This window comes from Macaca mulatta, chromosome 8, assembly GCF_049350105.2.
Source record: "Macaca mulatta isolate MMU2019108-1 chromosome 8, T2T-MMU8v2.0, whole genome shotgun sequence".
NCBI lineage: Eukaryota > Metazoa > Chordata > Mammalia > Primates > Cercopithecidae > Macaca > Macaca mulatta.
In genome coordinates this window covers 78,672,808-78,697,736 of record NC_133413.1, presented here as the reverse complement: position 1 = coordinate 78,697,736, position 24,929 = coordinate 78,672,808, and the positions used below count along the sequence as shown (strand labels likewise).

Genomic DNA, 24,929 nt, shown 5'->3' with positions numbered 1-24,929 from the left:
ATTTTTCATCTTGAATAAACCTTAAAAATAAGATCATAGCCAATTCCTTCAGTTTATAAATGAAGAAATCAAAACAAAGAGGTTAAGTGAACACGTAATTTAGAGACTGAAAGTAATATCACAGCACACCTACTGAACTTTCCGTCCCTTCTTCACTCCCCCAGGATTCAGGCTGTGTACTTATGGCCAAAGTTAAGAGAGGAACAGAATCATCACGATGCATAAATGCTAAAATATTAAAGCTTATAGCCCACATAGTATCCATTGGCTCCATCACAAACTTCTTCGGTCAAGGTTAAGTCAATTAACCACCACCTTAAAGATACTTTAAAATAATGATGAAAGTGAGCACTTTTCAGAATTGACTGTAGTCCTCAAGAAATATCTAAGAAAATGACCATTTATGGTTCCATCCAACGCCAGTAATTCTGCACAAGGCCTGCAACATTAAACTATCTTAAGCTCGATTGTCGAGCAAAGTGAATGTACCTCCCAGCCTTCAATGTGAGACTGCCATTCCTCTAAAACTTCTAACTTCTCCATCTGTCTCTTGGCCTCATTTATGTTGGAACAGACAGCTTTCATGGCTTGGAGGGCTTCCATCACTGCTGCATAGTCACTGTGTTTCCGTGGAGTCCGCTTCAGCAACTCCTGTTTATACACAAAAAAACAAATTGCCCTTTGATCTTCAGCTTTCTGGTACAGCAGGTTCATCCTGACCAGGAAATGAAAATTGCAAAGATCGTGAGAGCCACTTCCATAAGTGACATCACAAATTCCTCTAAGATTAAGATCAAAAACAAAAGTTTGAATCAACGAGTAAGTGTAACCCAAATGCATATTTTTGCAGTCACTTTAATTTTTCCTCAAACTTACTTTGTTTTTAAAAATTAAGTTAGGTTCCTCCTTTTGAATGGTCAAATATCTTACCGGGAACACAAATTTTTATGTTTTTAATAATTTGACTTTTGTTCTAACAGAAGCACATCTTTATATGTTAATTTCATTTTTCTAGAGTCTTTAACAGAATAACAAATCTTTAAGTATGTCATAACTTCAAAAATAATTTAAACATCTTATTTTCTAATATTTTTGAGAAACTATAAAAATATGTCATAAAGTAAAATTTTAAAATAATGTCTTCTACTACAACAAGATAATTTTATAAATTCTATAATACTCCATCATTAAAGGAGCAATTTATGCTGTTTTTCCCAATTACTCAGGCTTATTCTATGTGATGAATGAACTACCATGTACCCCTCAATAGTTTCCTTTTTTGTTTTTGGTATTTAGGGGATTGGGAGGGTCTTTTTATTTCTATTTTCCCCACTCATCAAAACTAGAATAATCTTTAATCTCTTAAACATATTGAAAGCCGTTGTTAGTTGTTTAAAAGCACAAAATTAAACATCTTCACCCACTGTCTAGACAGTTGGGACCACATTGCTTTTTAATTAGTCATGTGTTTCCTTACTACAGTTGCCATCATCACGTAACTAACACAATTACAGAAATCCTGAGGCAAGTCTTGAAAAGAATTTTCTAAATTCTCAACAAACAGTGTGAAAATATGCAGTTGTTATATTCTTTTGAGTTCTGTTATTGTTGAAAACTCTGCCATAAACTTGGACCCTAAATTCGTTATGTTCACACCTTGTTCTGCAGAGCTAACACCAGAGGAATACATATTATATCACTCCCAAGACAAGGTTTAAAAGTTGTGCTGGATCACAAATCCATAAATGAGACATGCAGGCTTCTTTAAAAACTCTAAAGAGTAGAGGCACCTGTAAATTACGTCAAGTGGTCAAGTCAGTCCACAGGCCATAATTTGGGGTCCAATCATCTAAGGAGTTGAATATGAATTTGCATAATGTGAAATAGTGAGAGGAAACCATCACTCACAATCTGTTAGCCATTACTTGCTAAGAACCCAGTGTTGATTGACCAACTCAATAATTTCAAGCTCCACAAATAACATCAATGTATCTTTTCCTAACACTACAGCCTAATCCATAGAATATTTTTTTCCAAATAAATGAAACACCCTAAATCAAAGAAAATCCCAGCAGAATTTTTCAGCTGATGGTACAACACAGACAAATATCAACGCCAACGTATCTATTACATGAGTTAACAGTTTTTCATGTTTCTTTGTGGAGATAATCTACCAGAAAAGGGAAAGGAGGTCAACCTTCTGCTGCTTGAAGGGGCTCTGAACCGACCTTCTGGCTAAGAAAGGATGCATCCACAATGCTTTCTTCTGAGAGGTCAGTTCAAATACTTGAGTTCATCCCTAATCAGAAATGAGTAATTTAGAATAACCACTTTGTCAGGATATAACCTTTTAATCTCCCTATCCCTTCTTAAACAAATCCCTTGGGATTCCAAAATCAGGGTCAGGAATAACTGCAGTAATGAGTACACAGGTAAACTGAGTCAAGTCAGAGGTCTGTAGGGATTCTCAGAAAGAAAGGAGACACATTTGCAACAATACTCTCTCTGCAGAGCTGGGGACTCCTGTGTCAGCCTCTCTGAGGCTTTTTATGGCTTAAGCAAGCAACGCGAGACTTTTATTTCTTTAATAAGGAACAAACATTTTCAAATAAAATTTACACAGATACCCAATTTATGGAATTGACAAGAGTTGTATTAAACTACATTTTTAGTTCAAATTCAACATTTATTTCTTAAAAAGCAAATCAATAAAAACACTAGTTAATATGTCTCTAGTATTTCTGAGTATTTTTTGAAGTTTAGATGCCAAGTAGTAATTTATATATTAAAACAAATCAGAATCAAATAGATATGAATAAAAATGGCTAATACTTATAACGTACATACTATGCTAATGATTTTATAAAATAGTTAAATTAATCATTATTATTATATAATCCTATATATATGCATATATATGTATTCAAAATACACATGTATACATACGTACACACATTCCCACAGGTCTATGCTATAATTTCATCATCATTATCATCATCATCATCATCATCTCTATTTCATAAATGAAAAACCAAGGCATTAAGAGGTTCAATTACAAGTCCAGTAAGCACAATACTCGGAATTTAAACTCAGAGTTCATGTGCTTAACCACTATCCCAGGCTGCCTATCCTGATGTTATGGTTCCAAAAAATGTAGTTTCAAAAATTGCTGTCTTGCCCTATTCATAGGTCTGTTGCAGTAAGGGCAGTAAGTAGTTGGCACCTTACAGTATATTTTTCATAATAAAAATTGTGGTTACTATAATGAGGCAACAAATCTACAACCATTAGTGGGATGTTTTACATCTTCTAGAGGCAATGTTTTCTTAGCAACCTCATTCCACATTCTATCATTTATTGTCTCATGCGACCCACACTATTCCCTTTAATAATAATTTTAAATTCTGGCTATGCAATTATAGAATTTTGACCATAATTTCATTAGTATCACAAAGTCATCAAAGTTTAAGGAAATCAAAAATATACCAGCAGTGGATTTATTTAAAATAAAAGGCCCTGCAAAATGCTATATAAACTAGTCATAATGAACTTAATGGGATCTATCTTGAAGCTAATGCATTTCCTCTAAATGAAACTTAAGTGTGTTTTATACAAAGAGCACCAAAAGCTCTTTCAGTGGCTTTTCCACTAAAAATCTGTTTCCTACACTATATATAAATTTGTGACAAAATGACCACTTTTTTCCAATACTTACGGTCTGCCCTTCCTTTAGAATATTAGACTCTTTAAAATAATTTTTTAAAAAGATCATCAGCAAAATATGTAGGTACAAGGAAATGGCTACAACGAGGTAGCACATAAAATACCTTCAAAATGAGAGGGTACTTGCATATTCTTTGTATTGGTGTTACTAAATATCCTTCCAAGGGAACATCTGTGTTCTTCCGTCCTCCAAGCAGCATACAGTTCTGGGGTGAAAATAATCATAATTAATTACATTTTTAAAGTCTCAGGCAGCAAAACGTTTTTCTACCATAAAATGCTGAAAACTAGTGAAAGCATATGTCTTTATATACTTTCTTTCTCTAAGAAAAGCATATTCAGTCACAAACACTCATAGCTAGAAAAAGAAAAATACTAGTTACAGAACTGTGTTGTGAATCTCTATCTTAAAAATTAATGCACTTATATTCCCCTGAGTATGAAGTCTGAGGAAAAAGAGGTGGAGAAAGAGAGAGTGAGATGAATGAATGGATGGATAAGTGGTGGATAAACAGATGATTGACACATAAATAGATAGATTGATTTTGCTTATAAAGAAAGGTATATTATGTTGTAGAAGGGCAAGTATCAAGACAGTTAGGTTCTAACTCAGGCTCTGCAACTGACAAGTGATACAACTTGGGCTGATTTCAGAATTCTAGTTTTCCTCTCCATAAATAGGGCAGGTTTTAAGCAAATGATCTCTGAGTCATTTTTTGCTATTACACTGCACCAAAGACGCTGGGCAGCCAGTGTCAGAGAAGGAGGTCAGACAGGATCTCCGCAGAGGCAAGGTGAAAGACGAAATCTCAAAATCAGGAATCAGAGTGGGGTGAAACTGAAGCAGCTTTCATTGATGATAAAGTGGTGGTCAAGAGAAAACTGACTCTGAAAAATAAAGCCTTCACCTTCATAAGCAACATGCAATGAAACAGACTTGAAACTTGCCCAAACCTTCTTTCTGCAGTGCCCACAACAGACAAATTATTTAATAAATATCTAACAGAGGAAGAAGAGAGCCCCTCAAATATCAAGCTAAGTTAGCAACTTTCATACTACAATTTTTAAAATACTGTTTCAGGTTCATTGAGAGGAGAGGCTGAGTGTTGATCAGGAAAGGATGCAAAAGGAAGACCGATAGTAGCAGAACAATTTTCTGCTGTCCTGAGCAACTGAATATCAGCCTCAATTTGTGGTCCAAGTCAGCAAAATCAGCACTATGAATGTAACTTCACCCAGACCCCACAGATGACATAGCAGCAAACACATGCTCTTACACAAGCATCCTCTTTGGGGGTTTCACTCCCTGCTGCAATCGGGTTATCAAAATATTCTTTCAAACTATATTTGGTATTTTCCCCCAGAGGAATCCTATGAAATACAACTATCTACATCTCGTTATATTTCCAGTGATGTTTCCGTTCCAGTATGTTAGCATCCCTGTAAATTACAGCAGCCATCCCCTCACCTGCCTCTGGACTGAAGTGCCCTAAAATCACTCAGGGCTATCTGGCCCACTTTTATTGCCTTGTGTATTAGTACTGTATAGATTGTGAACTCAATTCATAATCCCACAGGTTGGCTAACACTTTAGACTGGCTTAGGAGAGCTAGCTCCTTACACATACATAAAGAATATGTTTCCTGACCAGGTACAGTGGCTCACGCCTATAATCTCAGCACTTTGGGAGGCTGAGGTAAGAGATTGCTTGAGCCCAGGAGATTGTAGAAAAATGAAAAGTGCATCAGGAACCAAGAGGAAACATTAAGCTTACCAACATGTGTGTAAATTGGAGTCACTAAAGAAGAAAACTAAGGGTCAGATAAATATTTCTAAAATAATGGCTAAAAACTTCCCAGATTTGATGAAAAATTTAATCTATAGATTCAAAAAGCTCAACTATAAATAAGAAATGTACAACCATCCCCACACCTAAATACATCATTGAACTACTGAAAGAAAAACACAAAGAGAAAATCTAGAGAACAGCAAAAAAGAGAAAAATGTCCCATCATATAAAGTATAATAACCATACAATTATAGCAGATGCCTTATCATCAGAAACAATGTAAGCCATAAGGTAGTAGAATGACATATTCAAAGCGCTGACTGAGAAAAAAATCTATCAGTCAAAAAGTTCTATGTCCAAGTAAAATTATCCTTCAGAACTGAGGGCAAAATAAAGACATTTGCAGATTTAAACAAAAACAAAAACAAAAAAAAAGACTGAGCAAAGTCATTGCTAGTAGAAATGACTTACAAGAAGTACTAAGGGCTGAAAAGTCTAATATCAGAGTCAAATACACAGGAAGAAATAAGAGCACCAGAGATGGTAAATATTTACATAAATATAAAAGACTGCAGAAAAATATAGAAAGCAATAATTGTAACACTGTATTGTGAAGTTTATAACATATATAATATAATATATATGGCAATAATAGCACAATAGAGAAGAGATGAAATGGAACATTTTCCATTTCTATTCAGGAAATATTATAGCCAAATTTCCCCTATATTTAACTGGAATTAGGTCAGTATTAACCTAACATAGATTTGATATGTTAAGATACATATTGTAGTTCCTAGAGCAATCACCAAAAAAACTGCTAATAATACAGTTTAAAAATTGAGAGGAATCAAAATGGTACACAAAAAATGCTTGATTGACACAAAAGTAGGTGGTAAAAGAGGAACAAAGAAACAAACAAAAAAGACACATAGGAAAAAATAATAAAATGGCACATGTAAATACCATCATATTGATAATTACATTAAAAACAAACAAACTGAGGACCCCAGAGACTGTCAGACTGGATAAAAAGCAGACCCAACAATATGCCATCTGCCAGAGACATTTTAAAGATCCTAAATGGCTTGTAAGTAAAATAACAGAAAACGATATAACATATAAAGATAGTAAGAGAGCTATCACAGCTATAATATTATTAGGAAAAATAGACTTTAACAGAGGAAATACCACAGGGACAAAGAAGACCTCATGATGATAAATAGAAATATGAATATAACAATTATGAATGTGTGCATATCTAACAGAGTCCCAAAATACAGCAAACAAAAATGGACAGAATTAAAGCGTAAAATAGATAATTTAATTATACATGGAGATTTCAATATCTCATTCTCAATAATTGGATCATTAAACAATATGAATAATATGAATAGTCATTCATAGCATTGTCAATGCATATAATTCATAGCATTGTCAATATATATGAATATTATTATTCACATCTTATAATATGAACTAGAAATATAATAAAAGTTATCCAACATAAGAAAGAACATCTACCAAAAAAATCGATAGCAAACATCATACTTAATGCAGAAGGACTAAATGTTTTCCTACTGAGATTAGAAATATGGCAGGGGTACCCACTCTTACCACTTTTATTCAACACTATACTGAAGGTTCCAGCCAGTGCAATAAGGCAAGAAAAAAAATAATTCATCCACAATGGAAAGGAAGGAGTAAAATCATCTTTATTATCAGATAATTGATCCTATATGCAAAATACCCTAAACAAGCTACAAAAGAACTACTTAACAAATACATAAATTTAGATCGCAGGACACAAGATCAATAAACAAAAGCCAATTAAATTTCTATATATTAGCAATGAACAATTTTTAAATGACATTAAGATAATTTCAATCACAATAGCATCAAAAGGGGAAAAACAAAGGGAAAAAAAGTAAGTACAAGACCCGAATACAGATTTCTCACATATGACAATAAAAGCATGGTCATAACAGAAAAAAAATGTAATAAATTAGACTTCATCAAAATTTAAAACTTCTGATTTTAAAAAGATGATATTTTAAAAGCGAACAGACAACACTGGGAGGAAATATTTGCATATTATATATCTGACATAGGACTTAGCTCTGAAAAAACAAACATTTATAGCTCAATATAAAACAAACATCCCAATTTTTAAATGGGTAAAAGATTTGAATAAACATTTCACTAAACAAGACATGAAGAGTTAATAAGCACATGAAAGCATGCTTAATTAGTCACTGGCAAAATACAAATTTAAACTATCATGAGATAGCACTACACACCCACTAGCATGGCTATAATCAGAAAAACTGAAAATGCCAAGTGTTGGCAAAGATATAGAGAAACTGGAATCCTCATGCATTGCCAGTAAATACGGCACAGTCACAATGACAAATAGTTTGGCAGTTTCTTAATTAGTTAAACATGAGCTTATCATACAACACAGGCATCAATTCCACTTTTAATGTCACCCAAAAGAATAAAAACATTATGTCCATTCAAATACTTGAACATAAATGCTCGTAACAGCATTATTTATAGGAGCCCAAACTGGATCCAGACCCAATTTTCATTAACTGGCAAACAGATGAACAAAATACAGCATATCCATACAATAGAACAGTATTTTGCAATTAAAATGAATGAAAATGGTCCTGGCTAACACGGTGAAACCCCGTCTCTACTAAAAAATACAAAAACTACCCAGGCGAGGTGGCGGGCGCCTGTAGTCCCAGCTACTCGGGAGGCTGAGGCAGGAGAATGGCGTGAACCCGGGAGGCGGAGCTTGCAGTGAGCCGAGATCGCGCCATTGCACTCCAGCCTGGGCGACAGAGCCAGACTCTGTCTCAAAAAAAAAAAAAAAAAAAAAAAAAGAATGAAAATGGATACATTCTATAGCAAGAATGAACTTTGAAAACATTTTACTAAGTGAAAGAAGTCAGGCACAAAAGATTGCATTGTATGATTCCACTTACATAAAATCTCCAGAAAAGGCAATCTATAGGGATGAAAACAAATCAGTGTGTGCCTGGTGCTAATGGTGGGAACAGAGATAGGCTGGAAAGGGACATGGAGGTCTTTCCGAGGTGACAACAATGATCTAAAACTGAATTTGGGGGATGGCTGTACAACTCCACACTCTGCTCAATATCACTGAATCGCACAATTATAATCTGCTCTTCACTAGCGATTAGTTTGCCCATGACAGTCAAAATACGCATTTATTTGTGCTAAGCTAAAGAAATTAAACACATATTTTTCTTGTTTTTATGAAAACAAAATAAGAAATGTATGTAGGAGAAAGGTTAAATTTTACACTTATTTTCTACCATATCCACGATTTGCTTCCTTCCTGTTACTGCCCTACTTACAGCTCTCTCAGCGGAAGTAAAGGAGGCCCTACGGAACTGGGGCTATAAAGCAGTGATGAACTCTGGCAGAAGCCTCTCTCACTAGGAACCTGTGGGGTCTCACAGATAATTCATTATCAACCACGAGGGGGCATTAGTGGTACTTCCCCAAACACAAGCTGATCCCAGCTCTCACTTTTATTTTTATCAAAGGACTCTTGCTTCCTCACCTGGGGATGCTAACAGAGGTATCCCACAGATTTTTACACCATATTGATGCTATTCCTTGGTTCTCACTGGACCTAACAACACATATCAACATACAGTAACACATAAATATACACTTACCAAAAGAAATGTCCGGATTGTTCTTATTTTGTTGAGTTCAAGAAGTAATTTTTGTGCCTTCTCATGGTTACTACAATATTCATCATAGATACGAAACTTGTCTTTCTGTGAATTCATGTAAAAATAAATTAGTCATTTGATTCAGCATTCTGCAATTTTAACCTATGTGATATGCATAAAGAAGCTTCAGAGTGCTTACTACATTTTAAGAGCTATACTGCGTGTATACAGCTATATATAAATTTTATTTATTTTCCCTGGCCCATGAAGAACAGCCTAAAAAGGGAGATAGACATATGTCAGTTATACTCTATCGTGAGGAATTCAAGTGGACAAATGAACCAAAGGGTGGCAAAGCACAGAAAGGAGAGGGCTGAGCTTTGTCATGAGGATTCAGTTATAGCTTAAAAAGAGGAAGAAATTACATACATATTCTTGCTGTTATTTATGAAAACTGAATAAGGACTGTATGCAGAAGAAAGGTCAATCAATCTGAGCAAGGTCCAGGTATATAAATTCATGATTCCTAGGCAGGGAGAGGGAAGAAAGCCATTTAGGTGAAGGCAAAAGCAAGTGCCAGATCATATAGAAATAGAGAAACACAGGACCCTGTGGTTCATATACACCAGTCTAGACAGTTGTGCTTAAGAGAGCAACAACCTGAAGAATATCTAGCAACAAGCAACTAAGAGAATGACAGACCCTGAAGACACCACGTCTGAGAGGTTGTTTCAGAGAGTCATATTTGTAGGTATAGAAAAGTCAGGAAATCACGAACACTTTCAAACAGCGTTATGTTGTAAAGGACTGACAGTCCTATGTAGCTCCAAATATAAAACTAGGACCTTTAGGTGGATGTTGCAAGGGCAGTGATGGGCAGATTTTGGATCATCATGGAGATTTTCTAACAGAGCTGTCACTAAAGTAGGAACAAAATAAACAGCCTTCATAGATAAATAGGAGATATTCTTTTAAAACAAGAGGATTTGTACCATCATGATCTCTAAGCTCCCTTCTATTTGTAAGATTTTCTCAAAGTGCCTTATCATCAAAAGAGTACCAATAAAAGAAAGACACAACAAATGTATTGATCAAATATTAGAACAAAAGGGTGCCCACTGAAATTTTAAAGGCACGCATTTAGAAACATTAAGTGCTACTTTCTCTAACCAGCAGAAAATGTATTGAATCACTTATCTCAAGAAATGATACGAGCCAGAAAAATAAAATAAACTTCAGAAATAGTTTAGCTAAATTCAGGGATGACAGATTCATAAAGTGTTACTAAGGAAATGGATGTCAGGGGTGCAAGATTCCCAGGCACAGCCCCGGACTGAGATAGCAACTACTCCAGCTGGCAGAAGATTCTGATTCTTTTGATTCTTTCGTGAAAGAAAGCAGGCTTAAGTGAGTGGACACAAACACCCGTGGCTTCCAGCTGCGCCCAAGAAAAACACAGCTTGATCTTCCTATACCCCATGAGCCTCTCCTTTTAATATAATTATTGTTATGACATATTTTCTGATTATAAAAAGAACATAGAGCTTGCTCACTACATAAAGACAGATTTTGAAACTACTATCAAAATCTTTCTAAAAGACTAGATGGAAAATTTAAAACACACAAAATTTGATTTCTATGACTAAACACTCTTACACATTTTTAAACAAAACATTAATTGTCTAGCATTTTGATAAATACATGGATTTATACTGGTATTCTCAAAATTAGCATCAACGCAATGGTATAAATATCAGCACTCTCTCTTTTTTTTTTTTTTTTTTTGGGTGTGAATGCCCTTTAGTTTTGAAAACAATTTTCACTACACAGGTGTTTTTTTATTTTGCAAATTAATTGCATAAATAATTTCAGGCATTATATATAAAGAGATGAAAATGATCATATAGGCACAGGATGTGTAATTTGAAACAACTGAACGCTGGCTGGTTATTGCGTCTGCACTGCTCAGTACAATCTTCTGAGAAACCATCCTTGGGGAAAATTCCTGCTACTGGATTTATTCAACTCCAGGTTTGTCACAAGTTGATTAACAAGGGAACATTCTGACTAATAAAAGGCTCATCATGCCATTATAGGAGTGAGGATTTTCTGCCTCAAAAGAAAAATGCTCTATGTTTGAGAGAAACATAAAAATTCATTCATTATGAACAGCCTGAATATTCATTAGAATTCAAAGCTACAGAGGATGCGAAGAACTAACTTGTCGGGGAAAAGAAAAGGCTGTTTATTCTTCAGTAAAATGGATGATGTGAGGCACTCTCCCCTTTTCTGGCTCTAAGTGGAAGATTTCATTGGCCTTAAAAGACCCCAAACTTTTGGTGTCAGATTTTACTTCTAATACTGAATGCACACATACCGCTATGCCAAGAGCTAAATCTTAAAATCTAGGGGAAAAGAACTTTAAAAATAAACAGAAATTTATCCTACAAAGTGAAGAAAGCAGGTTCCCACTTCTTGTTGAGCATTAGGTTCGGGGTGTAAGCATTCTTCCACGACTTTTAAGAATTCTTTATGTACTGCAAGGATGTCTTCAATGTTTGAGAACAACATCTGCAAATACACAAATGTGTAAGTAAGCTCAGTAGTGAAGCAATTTTTTTAAGTCTGTGATAGTATAGTATTCTGTCGTCAACCCGAAAACTGCACATCCATGCCTTCCTCCCACCTTGCCAGCAGAGCCTCAATTTTGTCTGGACGTCCCCTCCACGCTGCTGACACAACTCTGGGAACCATGAGCCCATGGCTGGCTCTCAGGGCAAGGCCTCGGTTGCCCAATCCAAGCCAGGTATCCCTCTCCCTTCTCAAGGCTGGGCTGCATGGAAACCAGCAGAGTTGCCAGCAGGCTTTTCTGGGGAAGGCATCTACGCTACTAAGAAGGGCACACCAGAATGGACAGTCCTTTTTACCCTCTGAAAGGTGCCACATGTAGAAGTAAAACCTGGGACAGCTTGCAGAGTCATTCTGCAGCCACAGGAAGAGCCAGCTTGAGCACAAAGCTGATAACCTGGGTGGCAGTGATTAGCTGGAGAGGATGTAGTGACCTTGCTGGCCTCCTGGGTCACAGGTGCTAAACCTTCTCCTCTGTCTGGAGTCCCTGATATGTAAGCCAAAGTGTCTTCAATTCAATTTGAGTAAAAGGTTTCTTCAGCTTACAATCAAAAGCAAGCTAACTAAACTATTCTCCTGGGAGGAAAAGTTAAAAGTTAGTCATTTTACTCATGGGGAAATAGAGTCAGAAGAACCTTTAAAAATCCTTAGAATGTTCTGTATTTCCAGCAAAATAAAACAGTAAGTTAGCATCATAAATATCAGGAATAGTACATAAAATTTAAATGAATAATCATTATAGTATAATTAATTTTCATTCACTATCTTTTTTTTTCAAAACTGTTCACAATTTTCCTTCCTTGCAGTTTAAAAGAAATGACTATACATCTGTTTCTGAATTAAGGATATTATGTGGAGTGAACCATTGAAATCTTTTGTTCTTTAGTGATCACAGAGACTGGAAGTCATATTTGCCCACACCCTGCCTTCCTGAGCCACCTCTAACAATCCTCTTATATGGCTCAGTTCCCTTCTTCTCAAAGACATTGAGGTTCTTAGCCTCCTATTTATTTATTTATTTAGAGACAGAGTCTCGCTCTTGTTGCCCAGGCTGGAATGCAATGGCGCAATCTCAGCTCATCACCACCTCCGCCTCCCGGCTTCAAGTGATTCTCCTGCCGCAGCCTCCAGAGTAGCTAGGATTAGAGGCATGCACCACCACGGCTGGCTAATTTTGTATTTTTAGTAGAGACAGGGTTTCTCCATGTTGGTCAGGCTGGTTTTGAACTCCTGACCTTGTGTGATCCTCCCACCTTGGCCTCCCAAAGTGCTGGGATTACAGGTGTAAGCCACCACACCCAGCCACCTCCAATTTATTTTTCTTCCTCTGTTCAAATGTTCCCAAGGCCTTGGTAAAAATAAATAAATAAATAAATAATAAAAAAAATAAAAACTCTATGACTTTTCTGTCCTCCTCTTAATCTCCCATCTCTTTTCCTAAGCCCTGTTTCTCCTTTTTAAAATTATTACCAATACAACTGATGGGCACAGCAACTTGTAGTGGAACTGTCGATCAACTGAAGGGCTGTGAAGTACCATGAAGTACCCTGGCACCAGAAAAATTTATCTGTAGGAAACTCATGCTCAGGTTGAGGGCCAATTGTACCTCCTCACCTTCACTGTTTCTTCTGTCACATTTTTGTCAACTTTTGATGCCGCACACTGGTTCATTCGGTGTAAGAATGCCTGCATGAAACAAGAAGACATTATGAAGTTAACATATGCAGCCATAAAAAAGGATGAGTTTGTGTCCTTTGTAGGGACATGGATGCAGCTGGAAACCATCATTCTTAGCAAACTATCACAAGAACAGAAAACCAAACACCGCATGTTCTCACTCATAGGTGGGAACTGAACAAAGAGATCACTTGGACTGGGGAAGGGGAACATCACACACCGGGGCCTATCATGGGGAGGGGGGGAGGGGGGAAGGATGGCATTGGGAGTTATACCTGATGTAAATGACGAGTTGATGGGTGCTGACGAGTTGATTGGTGTAGCACACCAACATGGCACAAGTATACATATGTAACAAACCTGCACATTATGCACATGTACCCTAGAACTTAAAGTATAATAATAATAATTTTTTAAAAAAAAGAAAAAAAAAAAAGAAGATATCCACAATTGCCAAACATGTTAATAGATGTATGGCATCATTACCTAACAGAGAAATAAAAATTAAAAACACTTAAAAAAAAATGGTACAACATTTCAGAGGGCAACTTGACAACATATCTCAAAATTTTAAATGGGTATTTCCAGCCAGTATGGTGGCTCACATCTATAATCCTAGTGCTTTGGGAGTCCCAGGCAGGATCCTTTAAGGCCAGGAGTTTGAGGTCAGCCTCGGCAACACAGCAAGACCTTGTCTTTACAAAGATTGTTAAAGTTTGCTAGGTGTGGTGGCGCACATCTGTAGTCCTAGTTACTTAAGAGACTGAGACGGGAGGATCACTTGAGCCCAGGAGTTTGAGGCTGCAGGGAGCCATGATCACACTCACCACTGTACTCCAGCCTGGGTGACAGAGTAAGATCCTTTCTCAAAAGATAAAAATAAAAATAAATGGGCATTTTCTTGACCCAGCAATACTACCTAGGACTTTGTTCTATGAAAAATATTCAAACAAGGGGATTCATTGTATTTATTACCAAAGTGGAAAAATTGGAAACAATCGAAATGACCATCAATAAAAGAGTCATTAAACATATTATGATATATTCAAATTATAGACTACTATAGCAAAAGTGCAATCATAAATGGAATGTGATGAAAACTATATATACACGTACATGTGTATATGACAGATGTCTATAAAATGTTGTCTGTTGAAAAAAAATTATTAAGTGGCATATTTGCTACATACATACATATATGCAGATGCATAAGAACATATACAGATATACAAATGGGTAATATCGGTGTGTGATAATATTGAGAAAACAGCAGGTGCATTTCCCAAAATGCAATGGGTAGTTCATGTTAGGTAATAGGAAATTGACCTTTGTACACTTTCTAATTTTTGTAGTTTTTAGGTATAAGCATCTTATAACTTACATCAAAAGAGGAACAAGACTATTTAAAATAAACCAAGTGAGCCACAAGATCTCACTCCTAGCATGAACTGCAGAACCACATTTATTCCTGATTCAACCAGTTCATGTTTCAGATTCCGTAACTACCATGTCAGAGCAGAAGGAACAGCCTCAATTCTTCAACATCAGCTGAAATAAATAAAATGAATATGTATTGGATGTCACTCCAATTTGTCTATTGGGAACAAGTGATATAATTTTTGAACTCTTATCTGAAATTAATGATAATTGGTGAAAAAAATTAGAATTTTCTAACTTTAAGTGCTCAGGTTATTAGTATTATTATGTTTAATTTTTTGATTTAGTTTTGTTTTTCTTGAATATTTTCCACATACTCATTGCAAAAATGTTCTTTATATCATTCCGTTTACTCTTAAAATAACATGGTGGTTTATTTGCCTAGCTTACATAGTTTACATTTCGTATTGACCACACAGTAAACAGGTAACCTCTCGTGCAAGCAAAGCTTAAACTTCACCTCTACATTTATAAACCTTTTCTTCATAAACTGAACTCAGTCACATTCTGAAATGGATAAATTAAAGTGAGGAAGCAGTAACAATGAATCAAAATATGAGTTAGAAGGGAACATACAAACTAAGAAAGTAAACCATGTCTTTATCTGATTTTTTATCTTCTTATCCTCCATGACAATATGGAACTTTTTGTTTAACTGTGTATGGAAGGAAATCTGGAACTTGTTAGCATTTCTGATCAAGCATTTCTTTTTCCCAAGGTCCTCATTTTATACAACAGTGAAGGCAGATTTTAGATGTTTGCTGAGAACGCAAAATCATGAAAACTGTTTGACACTTTTTATAAGAGGTTTCAATCTTCCTTCCTAAAGCTAGGAATAAATAGGTAATTTCAAAATCACCCTTTAACAACCAGTCTCTATAGTGCCCTTTCAGACTCTGTTAATTGGCACATTTAATCCTTCTTGTATCAATCAAGGAAGCATCAGTAGCCTAGTCACAAAAATACATGAAGGATTCTATACATTGTTTTATCTCTGCATTCATTCCCACTTGTCCAAAATTTCATCAGAATCAGATAATATTCATCTTGACACACATATATTTGAAATCAAGCTGTGGAAAATAGCTTTTTATGCTAGTGGGTTTCAAATTTTTTCTTGTGTTTAAGACTTGGAGAGTTTCTTCCAAATGCAGATTCCTATCCCCAGAGGTCTGACTCAGCAGATTAATTTAGGACCCAGAAATCTGCATTTTGAGCAGGACCTCTAGGTGATTCTGATGTAGTTGGTCCAGAGATCATCTTCTGATGAACATTTCTTTATGTTTATTCTTTCAAAGACTAAAAAAAAAAAAAAAAAAAAAAGCAGACTTTGAGAAATAAATGAGTCTTAATAGGAATATCGGATTTACTTGTTTCACTTTGACTTTCAACTCAATGTCAAACAGTGGTTGTTTCTATACAACATACTCTCACCCAACAACTTGGAATGCTGGTACCCTGCAGAGGACACGCCTCCCACCCATGAAAATCACAGTCAAGGCTGCATTTAACTGGTTGCAATAATCTCTGAAGGGTAGGGAGACGCAGACACAACACAGATGAGTCAAAGACAGGCTAAGTTGCATTCAGAGGAAGTGAGGCTCTCGTAGATCCCTCTCCGAGGACCTTTCAGCTTGCATGTGTGTGAGCATGTGCTCCGTTCACCAGAATTCCTCTAACAATGGCTCCACGAAAAATATTCCTAGATTTCACTCTAGTCATGGGCTTTTTCCCAGAGTACTCTTTATTTTCTCTTTAACTTGCTCCATATTATCTTGTATTTTTGGTAAATGCATATGATAAATATTATCCACCAATTAAAGTTTAATAAAGCTAAAAATGTCACCAATTTGCTATCAAGAATCAGAAGAAAGAAACTCATTAAGATGAAACAGGAAGAGGACAGCAATCTCCCTTATCCGTGTCTGCCCATTTGTGCTGTTGCTAGTTGAAAAGTAAAGCAAAGCTCACCATGGGCTTCATTCTCAGAATGCATTTTCCTATGTTATGATTTCAACATACAAAATGATTTCTTTCAACATATTTTTGCCCTTTCCACTCTTTTCATCAGTCCAGGCACACACAGATCACTCTCAAAAGTCCTGCAGATTTTAACAATTTATACTTTTAATTCTAGATACCCAATGCCAATCTGAATTTCGTATCATACAGCACTAAACCTTATTACTCCAACAAATATTCTACATTCAAAATCCTGAATGTAGACTATTTAGCAGCACCCTGTCACCTTAAAGATTTGGCTATTTAATATGGATACAGATAGACAAATTGTGTATATAAAGGTGAAATGGGAAAAATTTAAGAAGGACCCCACCATTGCAGGAAAAAAGACTGTACTAATTTCATGAAAAGAAACGAGAAAAAAACAATAAGGCTAAATATTTTCCTTTTACCCTTCAACTTAAAACAATATTATCACATCACAGTTCTTTGGAAGATAAGGGCTTTGTCTGGTCCTAATAAACGAAAGAAGTTTGTCATTTGGGTTTGCATGAACACCTGGTTGGTACTAGCATCACTGGAATGGAGAAGACTGAAAGTGAAGAAGGTTTTGGGGTGGGAGAATCAGAGTTTGTTCTGGACCTGTTGGGTCTCAGATTTCTATTGGGCGCCAGTGTGGAGATCATGAGTAGGGGGTTAGCCATTCCAATGTGAAGTTCTAAGGGAGGGATCAGGGCTTACAGTAAAAAGCCCTGATTGTGACTGACACAAAGATGTAACTCAGGGAAAGCATATAGAGAGAGAAGAAATGACCAGCCCTAGTCCATTGGAGACAGTGTGGAGATGGGAAAGACAAAAGGCACAAGGACAGGATCATTTTATATATTTGTTTACTGTCCGTCTCCCACATTTGGATGGGAGCTTCATGAACGCAGAGCCTATCTGCTTTGTCCCCTGGGACATCCCCAGCATCTACAGCAACATCTGGCACTTGGTAAGTGCTCAATAAACTTCTGCAAAGACTGACGACTTTTGTTCTTAACTCAATGGTTTTCATTTATGAAGACCACCAGACTGCATTCCATTAATTTCCCTAGTGTATTAACTTCCCAAATATTCATTAACAACTTGGAATACAAGATAGCACATAATCTTTTCCTCTTCTATCACCATATGATGTGGTTTATCAGTCTTGATATTATTGACATTTGGAGCTAGATTAAACCTTTATTTAAATTAAAACCTTTGTAGTGAAGGACTGTCCTGTGCTCACAGGATGTCTAGTAATCTCTTTCCCACTTGGATACAATGAACGATAATTATAAAATGATGTTACTTTGTTCCTACAGAATATGAGCAGCATCTTTCCATCTTTGAAATAGATCGGGGTTTGTCCCTAAACTTCCATGACAACATTCAATCCACACAAAACTCCAAAAACTTACAGAATAATAAATCACTTGTTAGTAGTTCAGTAGTATCTAAGACTCAGCCTCGTGGGCATCTATCACTCTACAAATCTTTAAAATATCCCACACCTGGATTACTTAAATAAATGCCTAAAGAGATTGCAGTGATTCCCAAACAGCATGTCTAAATCCCCAGTGAAAGCCTCTTGATTGTTGCTGTTTCCTTGCGATTCAGAAACAAAAGGATTTTTTGTGTCAGTTATTGAGAGTCTAGTATCTGCTCAACTTCCCACCAAAAGATGTTTTACTCTTTTTCAGACCAATTATTAATTCAAAATGAACATCACTATCATCTCAGAGCTTAGGTGAAGATAATTTTTCATTATACCATCCAAATCAAAAAATAAAAATAAAAACCTCCCTTGGCTGGAACTTGACCAAGATGTGAAGATAACTACCACATTGTTATAGTGTATTCTATTTGACCTCAATATGACAAAAAATAAATATGAAAGAACTGCGTTCTTCAGGAATTTTCAGGGGAAATAATTCATCATTTGTCAGCATATGATGGGTACATTACATACAAGGTACATAGTTGTGAAGATATTTAATACTTGGGTGACAGGACAGTCAAGAGTAAAACTGAACAGAAGATGAAACAGAAATCAGGACCATTATTGATAGAATTACAGTTACGCATAAAATTACTAAAATCAAAGGTGAAAGTTAGTGAGATGGCTGCAGTGAAATACTATAATAAATGCCACCTTTTCTTAAGTGTGTTTTTTTGTTAATTTCTTAAATGTTTAATTTTGTTGTTGCGTTTAACTTCCAGTTTGTTTCTGCAGTCTTGACTCCCACAAACTCATCTCACACCTCAGCCTATAAAATTATTATTTTAACAGGATATTTTGCTTCCACTGGCCTAAAGCAATGAGTTGGTCTAAAGCAGAGGTCGAAAGCAGTACAGGAGTACAGGTAGATTTTAACACAGCACTATGTGGTTAAAACATTGATTCAGGCCTGGCGTAACGGCTCATGCCTGTAATCCCAGCACTTTTGGGCAGATCAGGAGGTCAAGAGATTGAGACCATGGTGAAACCCCGTCTCTACCAAAAATACAAAAAAATCAGCCGGGCGTGGTGGCGGGTGCCTGTAGTCCCAGCCACTCGGGAGGCTGAGGCAGGAGAATGGCGTGAACCCGGGAGGCGGAGCTTGCAGTGAGCCGAGATCACGCCACTGCACTCCAGCCTGGGGAAGAGAGCAAGACCCCGTCTCCAAAACAAACAAACAAAAAAAAATTGATTCAATTGCTAACATTTTAAAAAAATAGTAGTATTCATATAAAAGTCAATAATTACAGCCTCTCTTCAAACACTTGAAGAAAATTGACACAGGGCCTATCTACCTGAATAAGTTGGAGCTGAAGAAGTCACATGTTCCCTTAATTTTGCCACAGTCACCACTACTCCCTATCATCATGTACACCAAAGCTGAATGTTAATTGCCATGTATTCTAATAGTAATGTTGTTATTTTTTTAATACAAAGCCCATTTTACTTTTTTTTTTTTTTTTTTTTTTTTTTTTGACTTGGGAATCTCTGTAGCCATAGCCATTTCCATTTCCAGCCATAGTCTTAAGGTTTTGTCAAGGTTCTTTTGACTCATAAATTTTTAATACTGATCATTCCAGAGTTCTAAGTTTTAAAATAGCATTTGATCTTGAAGTGCTTGAGTGAAAATGTACTCCCATGATCAGAGAAAAAAAAAAAAGCTAAAACAAAAATACTTAAAAATAAACCTAAGAAAATTGGTGCATGTTTTACTTAACTCTTGGTTCCCTGAGGAATCCAAAATTAAGTGAGATATTTACTCTTAGAAGTGATATCTTTTGTTAGAGATAGCTCTGGTAGGCATGTATACAGCTAGTTTTCTCAAGGATTGAAACAATTCCATATTCTTTATTTAATTTTTTTAAATAAAGTAACTTTTTGGCAATAAATTCTTATTGGTGTATTCATTCCAAGTATCATTTGATTCATGAAGATCTTGGGTTCCTTGTATTGTTTTGGGTGACTGATGTCTCTTTCCTGAATGGTCAGGGATGCACCAAACCCTAGGGAGAAATCAGTTTCAAAAAGAACAAAGATTAGGAAGTGTATGATGTTTATAGTGGGCTGTTTGGAAGCTTTCAAAATTAACCCACCACCTTCCTCCCCGGACACACCTAGAAATACCCACTCAAACACATACAGATGCAGGATGTCTCCTCAGGGTGGAGTTCAGCTCTGTGGTGAGCATTTATGAGAGGCCAGATGCTTTTAAGTCTCAGTTTCCTCACCCATTAAATCAGGTTAATAATCATATGTGCCTCACAGAGAGGTGGAGATGATTACATGGAGGTAATGATAGTTAGCACTTTGCAAAGTGCTAGCACACAAATAGGGCCCAATAAATGTTATCTGATATTTCTGCCACTGAGGCTATTATCACTATCCACTATTACTACACCCACAGCCATAGTCCCATTACTTCTACTGTGGTAATTATTACTAACACTAGAGAGAACAGAACTAAGGGGTAAGTTAAGACCCCTTTCTCCTCCTTTCTGCTCCTATATTAACAGTAAATCAATCCAACAGACTCTACTTTCTGGAGAAGTCCTTGATATCAGAACAAGTATTATAATTCAAGGTATTGAGGCAAAAATTCTATGCTTATTTTTTAACAATTGGATCTTCCACAATGTAGTGGATCTTTTCTGCTCAGGATCCCAGGCTAGCCCCCAGATGTTTGGTACACATGTCAATCTCTCTATTCATACATTTATCTTCCACCCATTGCAGAAATTTGGAGATTCACACAGAGTAGAAGATACAAAAAGTTTATTAAGGATCAAACTCTAAGGTACTAATAGGGATTGTTGTCTATGTCTTCCATCCTTGAAAGAAGTTAGAGCACAAGGTATTAATAAAAATGGAAGAATGCATGTGAAGTTTGGTCAGACCACAGCTTTAATTTCAATGAGATGTCACAAGAACAAGGCATGGACCAGAAGCACACAGGCTGGAAGTAAAATGACAACCTCATCTGACAAGACCTCTACAGAAAAGCCACGTTCAGAAAAGAAGACTATTCCTCTGGAAGCTGCCTTCTTCTGGGTGCTATCATCTCTTTACAGCACCAATGGAACACTTAAACAAAAATAATTTATAAGACGGGTTTACAAAATTTAAATTAAAATGTATTTATGTATCATAAGTCATTATACATGTAAAGAAACTTAATGTCAGATGAAAATAAACTTTTAATGAGGCTCAGAATTATAACAAAGAAATAAAGATATTTCATATATCCCACAATTTTTCTGGTATCATTTCATATAAAATTATGTTTCATGGTGTCAGCTGGTGAAAAACATGACACAAAATGGATTTCTAAATGCAGTTCAGAAGCTTACATGAACATAATTGTAACTTTTTTCTTAAAAGCTCTCTGTTAAATTGCCTTATTTTTAATATTATACAAATATTTATACAGAGATGCCAGTAGACAATTACGTCTCCCATATAATAATACTTCATATTGTGCTGGTCAGGAATTTACGTTGATATCAGATCACTTGAACAACACAGCACAATGAAAGAAAAGGGTAAGTGGGAAGTACAAAGTACATTGTATAGATAATAGTCTCAAGCACATATTTTTCTCTGGCACAGGAAACTGGTCATTTCCCGAATTTACAGTGCAGAACACTATTCCTGTTTTAGTCGTTATTCGAGAATGCAGTTCCCATGAAAAGGAAATGTAAGCAGTGGAGAAGGAAAAGTATTTAATGCTAGAAAACCCAGAGAAATGAATGAGGATCCCAACCTGAAGATCTGTTGCTGCCCGACGGCCACTCCCCTCCTTCATCTCACACTCTGATCTAACTCACTGTGCAATCCATGAGGTATAAAAGAAAGATTTATAAACTGGTTTCATAATAAATATTTATTTCAATTAACATGAATTTGTTGTATTCTTTAAACACATTTATTTTGTGTATTAGTCCACTTCCATACTGCTGTGAAGACATACCGAAGACTGGGTAATTTATTAAAAAAAAGAGGTTTAATGGAGTCACAGTTCCACATGGCTGGGGAGGCCTCACAATCATGGCAGAAGGCCAAGGAGGAGCAAAGACACATCTTACATGGCGGCAGTCAAGAGAGTGTGTGCAGGGGAATTCCCCTTTGTAAAACCATCTATCTCATGAGACTTATTCACTATCACCACAACAGTATGGAAAAGGCATGCCCCCATGATTCTATCACCTCCCACCGGGTCCCTCCCATGACACATGGGGATTATGTGAGCTACAATTCAAGATGAGGTTTGGGTGGGGACACAGCCAAACCATATCAACTTGTCTCCAACTTTTATACCTCAGAAACTTAGGCACTTACTTTATTGTTTCTTTAAAACTGACTTCTAAAATTGTCCACCATCATCCTTAAAACACATTTGACTGAAAATACATGTCAGTATCCTATGGCCCTTTCTGACTCACCATATTCTCTCCTTCTCTCATGACTAAATATTGTCTTTACCCTCTTCATTCAACATATCACCCCTTCCTTAGTCTGCAATTTGTTTCCTTTCCTTTTCCATTTGACTCATACTCTATTCTTAAAACGAATTAGTATAAAATAACTAAAACGGTTAGTGCTGGGCTGATACGGACAAATATTAATAGATCAATGGCACAGGGACAGTCCAGGAAATATCCTGAGTATGCAGAATTTACTATTTGAAATAGGCAACACTTCAAATCAGTGGGGAAAGAATGCCAGGTATTGGGACAGCAGGCAGTCCAGTTTGTAGTCTTTACCAAAATATGACAGAAGTCAGCAACACGAAGTGGTGAAGAGCTTTCTGGAGCCACTCTGCCTGGGTTTGAATCCCAACTCTGCCAACTACTAGATGTGTGACCACACAAGTAACTTTACCTCTCTGAGGCAGAGCTTCCATATTTGTAAGATAAGAGTAGTACGGTATCTACTCCTATAGACTTGCTATAAGGAATAAACAAATTAATATATGTAAAGTAACTGAGGGCTAGGCACAGTAGCTCACACCTGTAATCCCAGCACTTTGGGAGGCCGAGGCGGACGGATCACGAGGTCAGGAAATCAAGACCATCCTGGCTAACACGGTGAAACCCCATCTCTACTAAAAATACAAAAAATTAGCCAGGTGTGTTGGCGGGCACCTGTAGTCCCAGCTACTCGGGAGGCTGAGGCAGGAGAATGGTGTGAACCCAGGAGGCAGAGCTTTCAGTGAGCTGAGATCATGCCACTGCACTCCAGCCTGGGTGACAGAGCAAGACTCCATCTCAAAAACAAAAACAAAAACAAAAAAGTAACTGGTATATCGAGTGTCAATGTCTGTGTTTGCTGTTATTACTATTTTTTTTCTATTTCTTATAACCAAATATCCTTCCTCAATGCTGTTTTCATTAAATAACAGCAAAATTTCTGAAGGAAGACCTTCAGAAAGGAGAACCATCCTTTTTTACATCATCCACATAGCAAGCTATATCAATGACATTAATAACCAACTAGGAGGAACAACTATTGTATATGTATAAATATGTAAAACATTTTTAAACTGCTTTTAAGTCATTCATTACATTTTATTCATAATTTACTTTGTAAAACTCTGTGTAAGTGGTCAAATATCTGAAAGCATTTTCTTACAAATTCAAGAAATACGAGAAAAACTAAATAAGCTCAACTGTGAAAATCTGGGATAACAATTATTATCAACAATCCTTTTATGTTTCAAAAATCAAGAAAAAATAAAATATGGAACATCATAAATACTTCTACATACTTCATGAATTAAATAGCAGCCAACAAAATGCTCCTAATGAGTTCATTTCCATGAATATTGGCTTGCAGCTCCATTGACAGCTGAATATTCATGAGGCAAGTTAGGTTCAAATAAACAAGGAAACTTTTACTTCCACAGGAAAAAAAAAAAAAGCTATGATAATTAGCAAATATTTTAAGCACTTTTTTTCTGACCTGGGTTATGAAACTTAACCATCAAAAAAATTTAGTGTCTGTCTATATAGCTTTGTCTATGAGTTTTGTTACATAACCACAAAGATGCAGCAGACTTGTTCAACTACTGCAAACTCCCAAATACCCCTAACATCAACAGTTTTCTTGTTCCACAGGACCTGAATCACCTCAGGTACTCAGTAAGCAACCTTTTGGGGATGTAAATGAAACTTTCCCTAGGCTGGGTGTGATAATTAATCTGGTTTAGGGCAATTATTTGCAGAGTTTAAAGCTTAAACATGCACATAATATGTAAAAGGTCGTGGTAAATTGAAATCTAATCTGAACTAGGTTCAATATTGGGGGGTATAGTCTGGGCGCCCCAAGAGGCTCAGCAAGTAGACTCCAGGCAACAGTGACAGGATTCACTCTAGGGAGATGGCATATAGTAGCTGGTTACTGGTCTAAAGGTGACCCCGATGGATGCTGCTTGAGGTGGAGTAGGAATAAAAATAGTTGTGAAGAAAGGTTAGCA

General features: G+C 36.3%; 1 protein-coding gene across 1 annotated transcript in view; it reads right to left on the bottom strand.

Annotated features, from left to right (window-relative positions):
* Nucleotides 1-24,929, bottom strand: part of PREX2 (phosphatidylinositol-3,4,5-trisphosphate dependent Rac exchange factor 2) — a 282,460-nt gene that overhangs the window by 209,430 nt on the left and 48,101 nt on the right. Inside the window, exons 2-6 of the mRNA XM_028852724.2 lie at nucleotides 13,471-13,542; nucleotides 11,677-11,799; nucleotides 9,229-9,333; nucleotides 3,828-3,929; nucleotides 490-651 (exon numbers count right to left, since the gene is read on the bottom strand). Of these exons, the coding sequence (XP_028708557.1) occupies nucleotides 490-651; nucleotides 3,828-3,929; nucleotides 9,229-9,333; nucleotides 11,677-11,799; nucleotides 13,471-13,542 (564 nt within the window). The remainder of the gene's footprint in view (nucleotides 1-489; nucleotides 652-3,827; nucleotides 3,930-9,228; nucleotides 9,334-11,676; nucleotides 11,800-13,470; nucleotides 13,543-24,929) is intronic.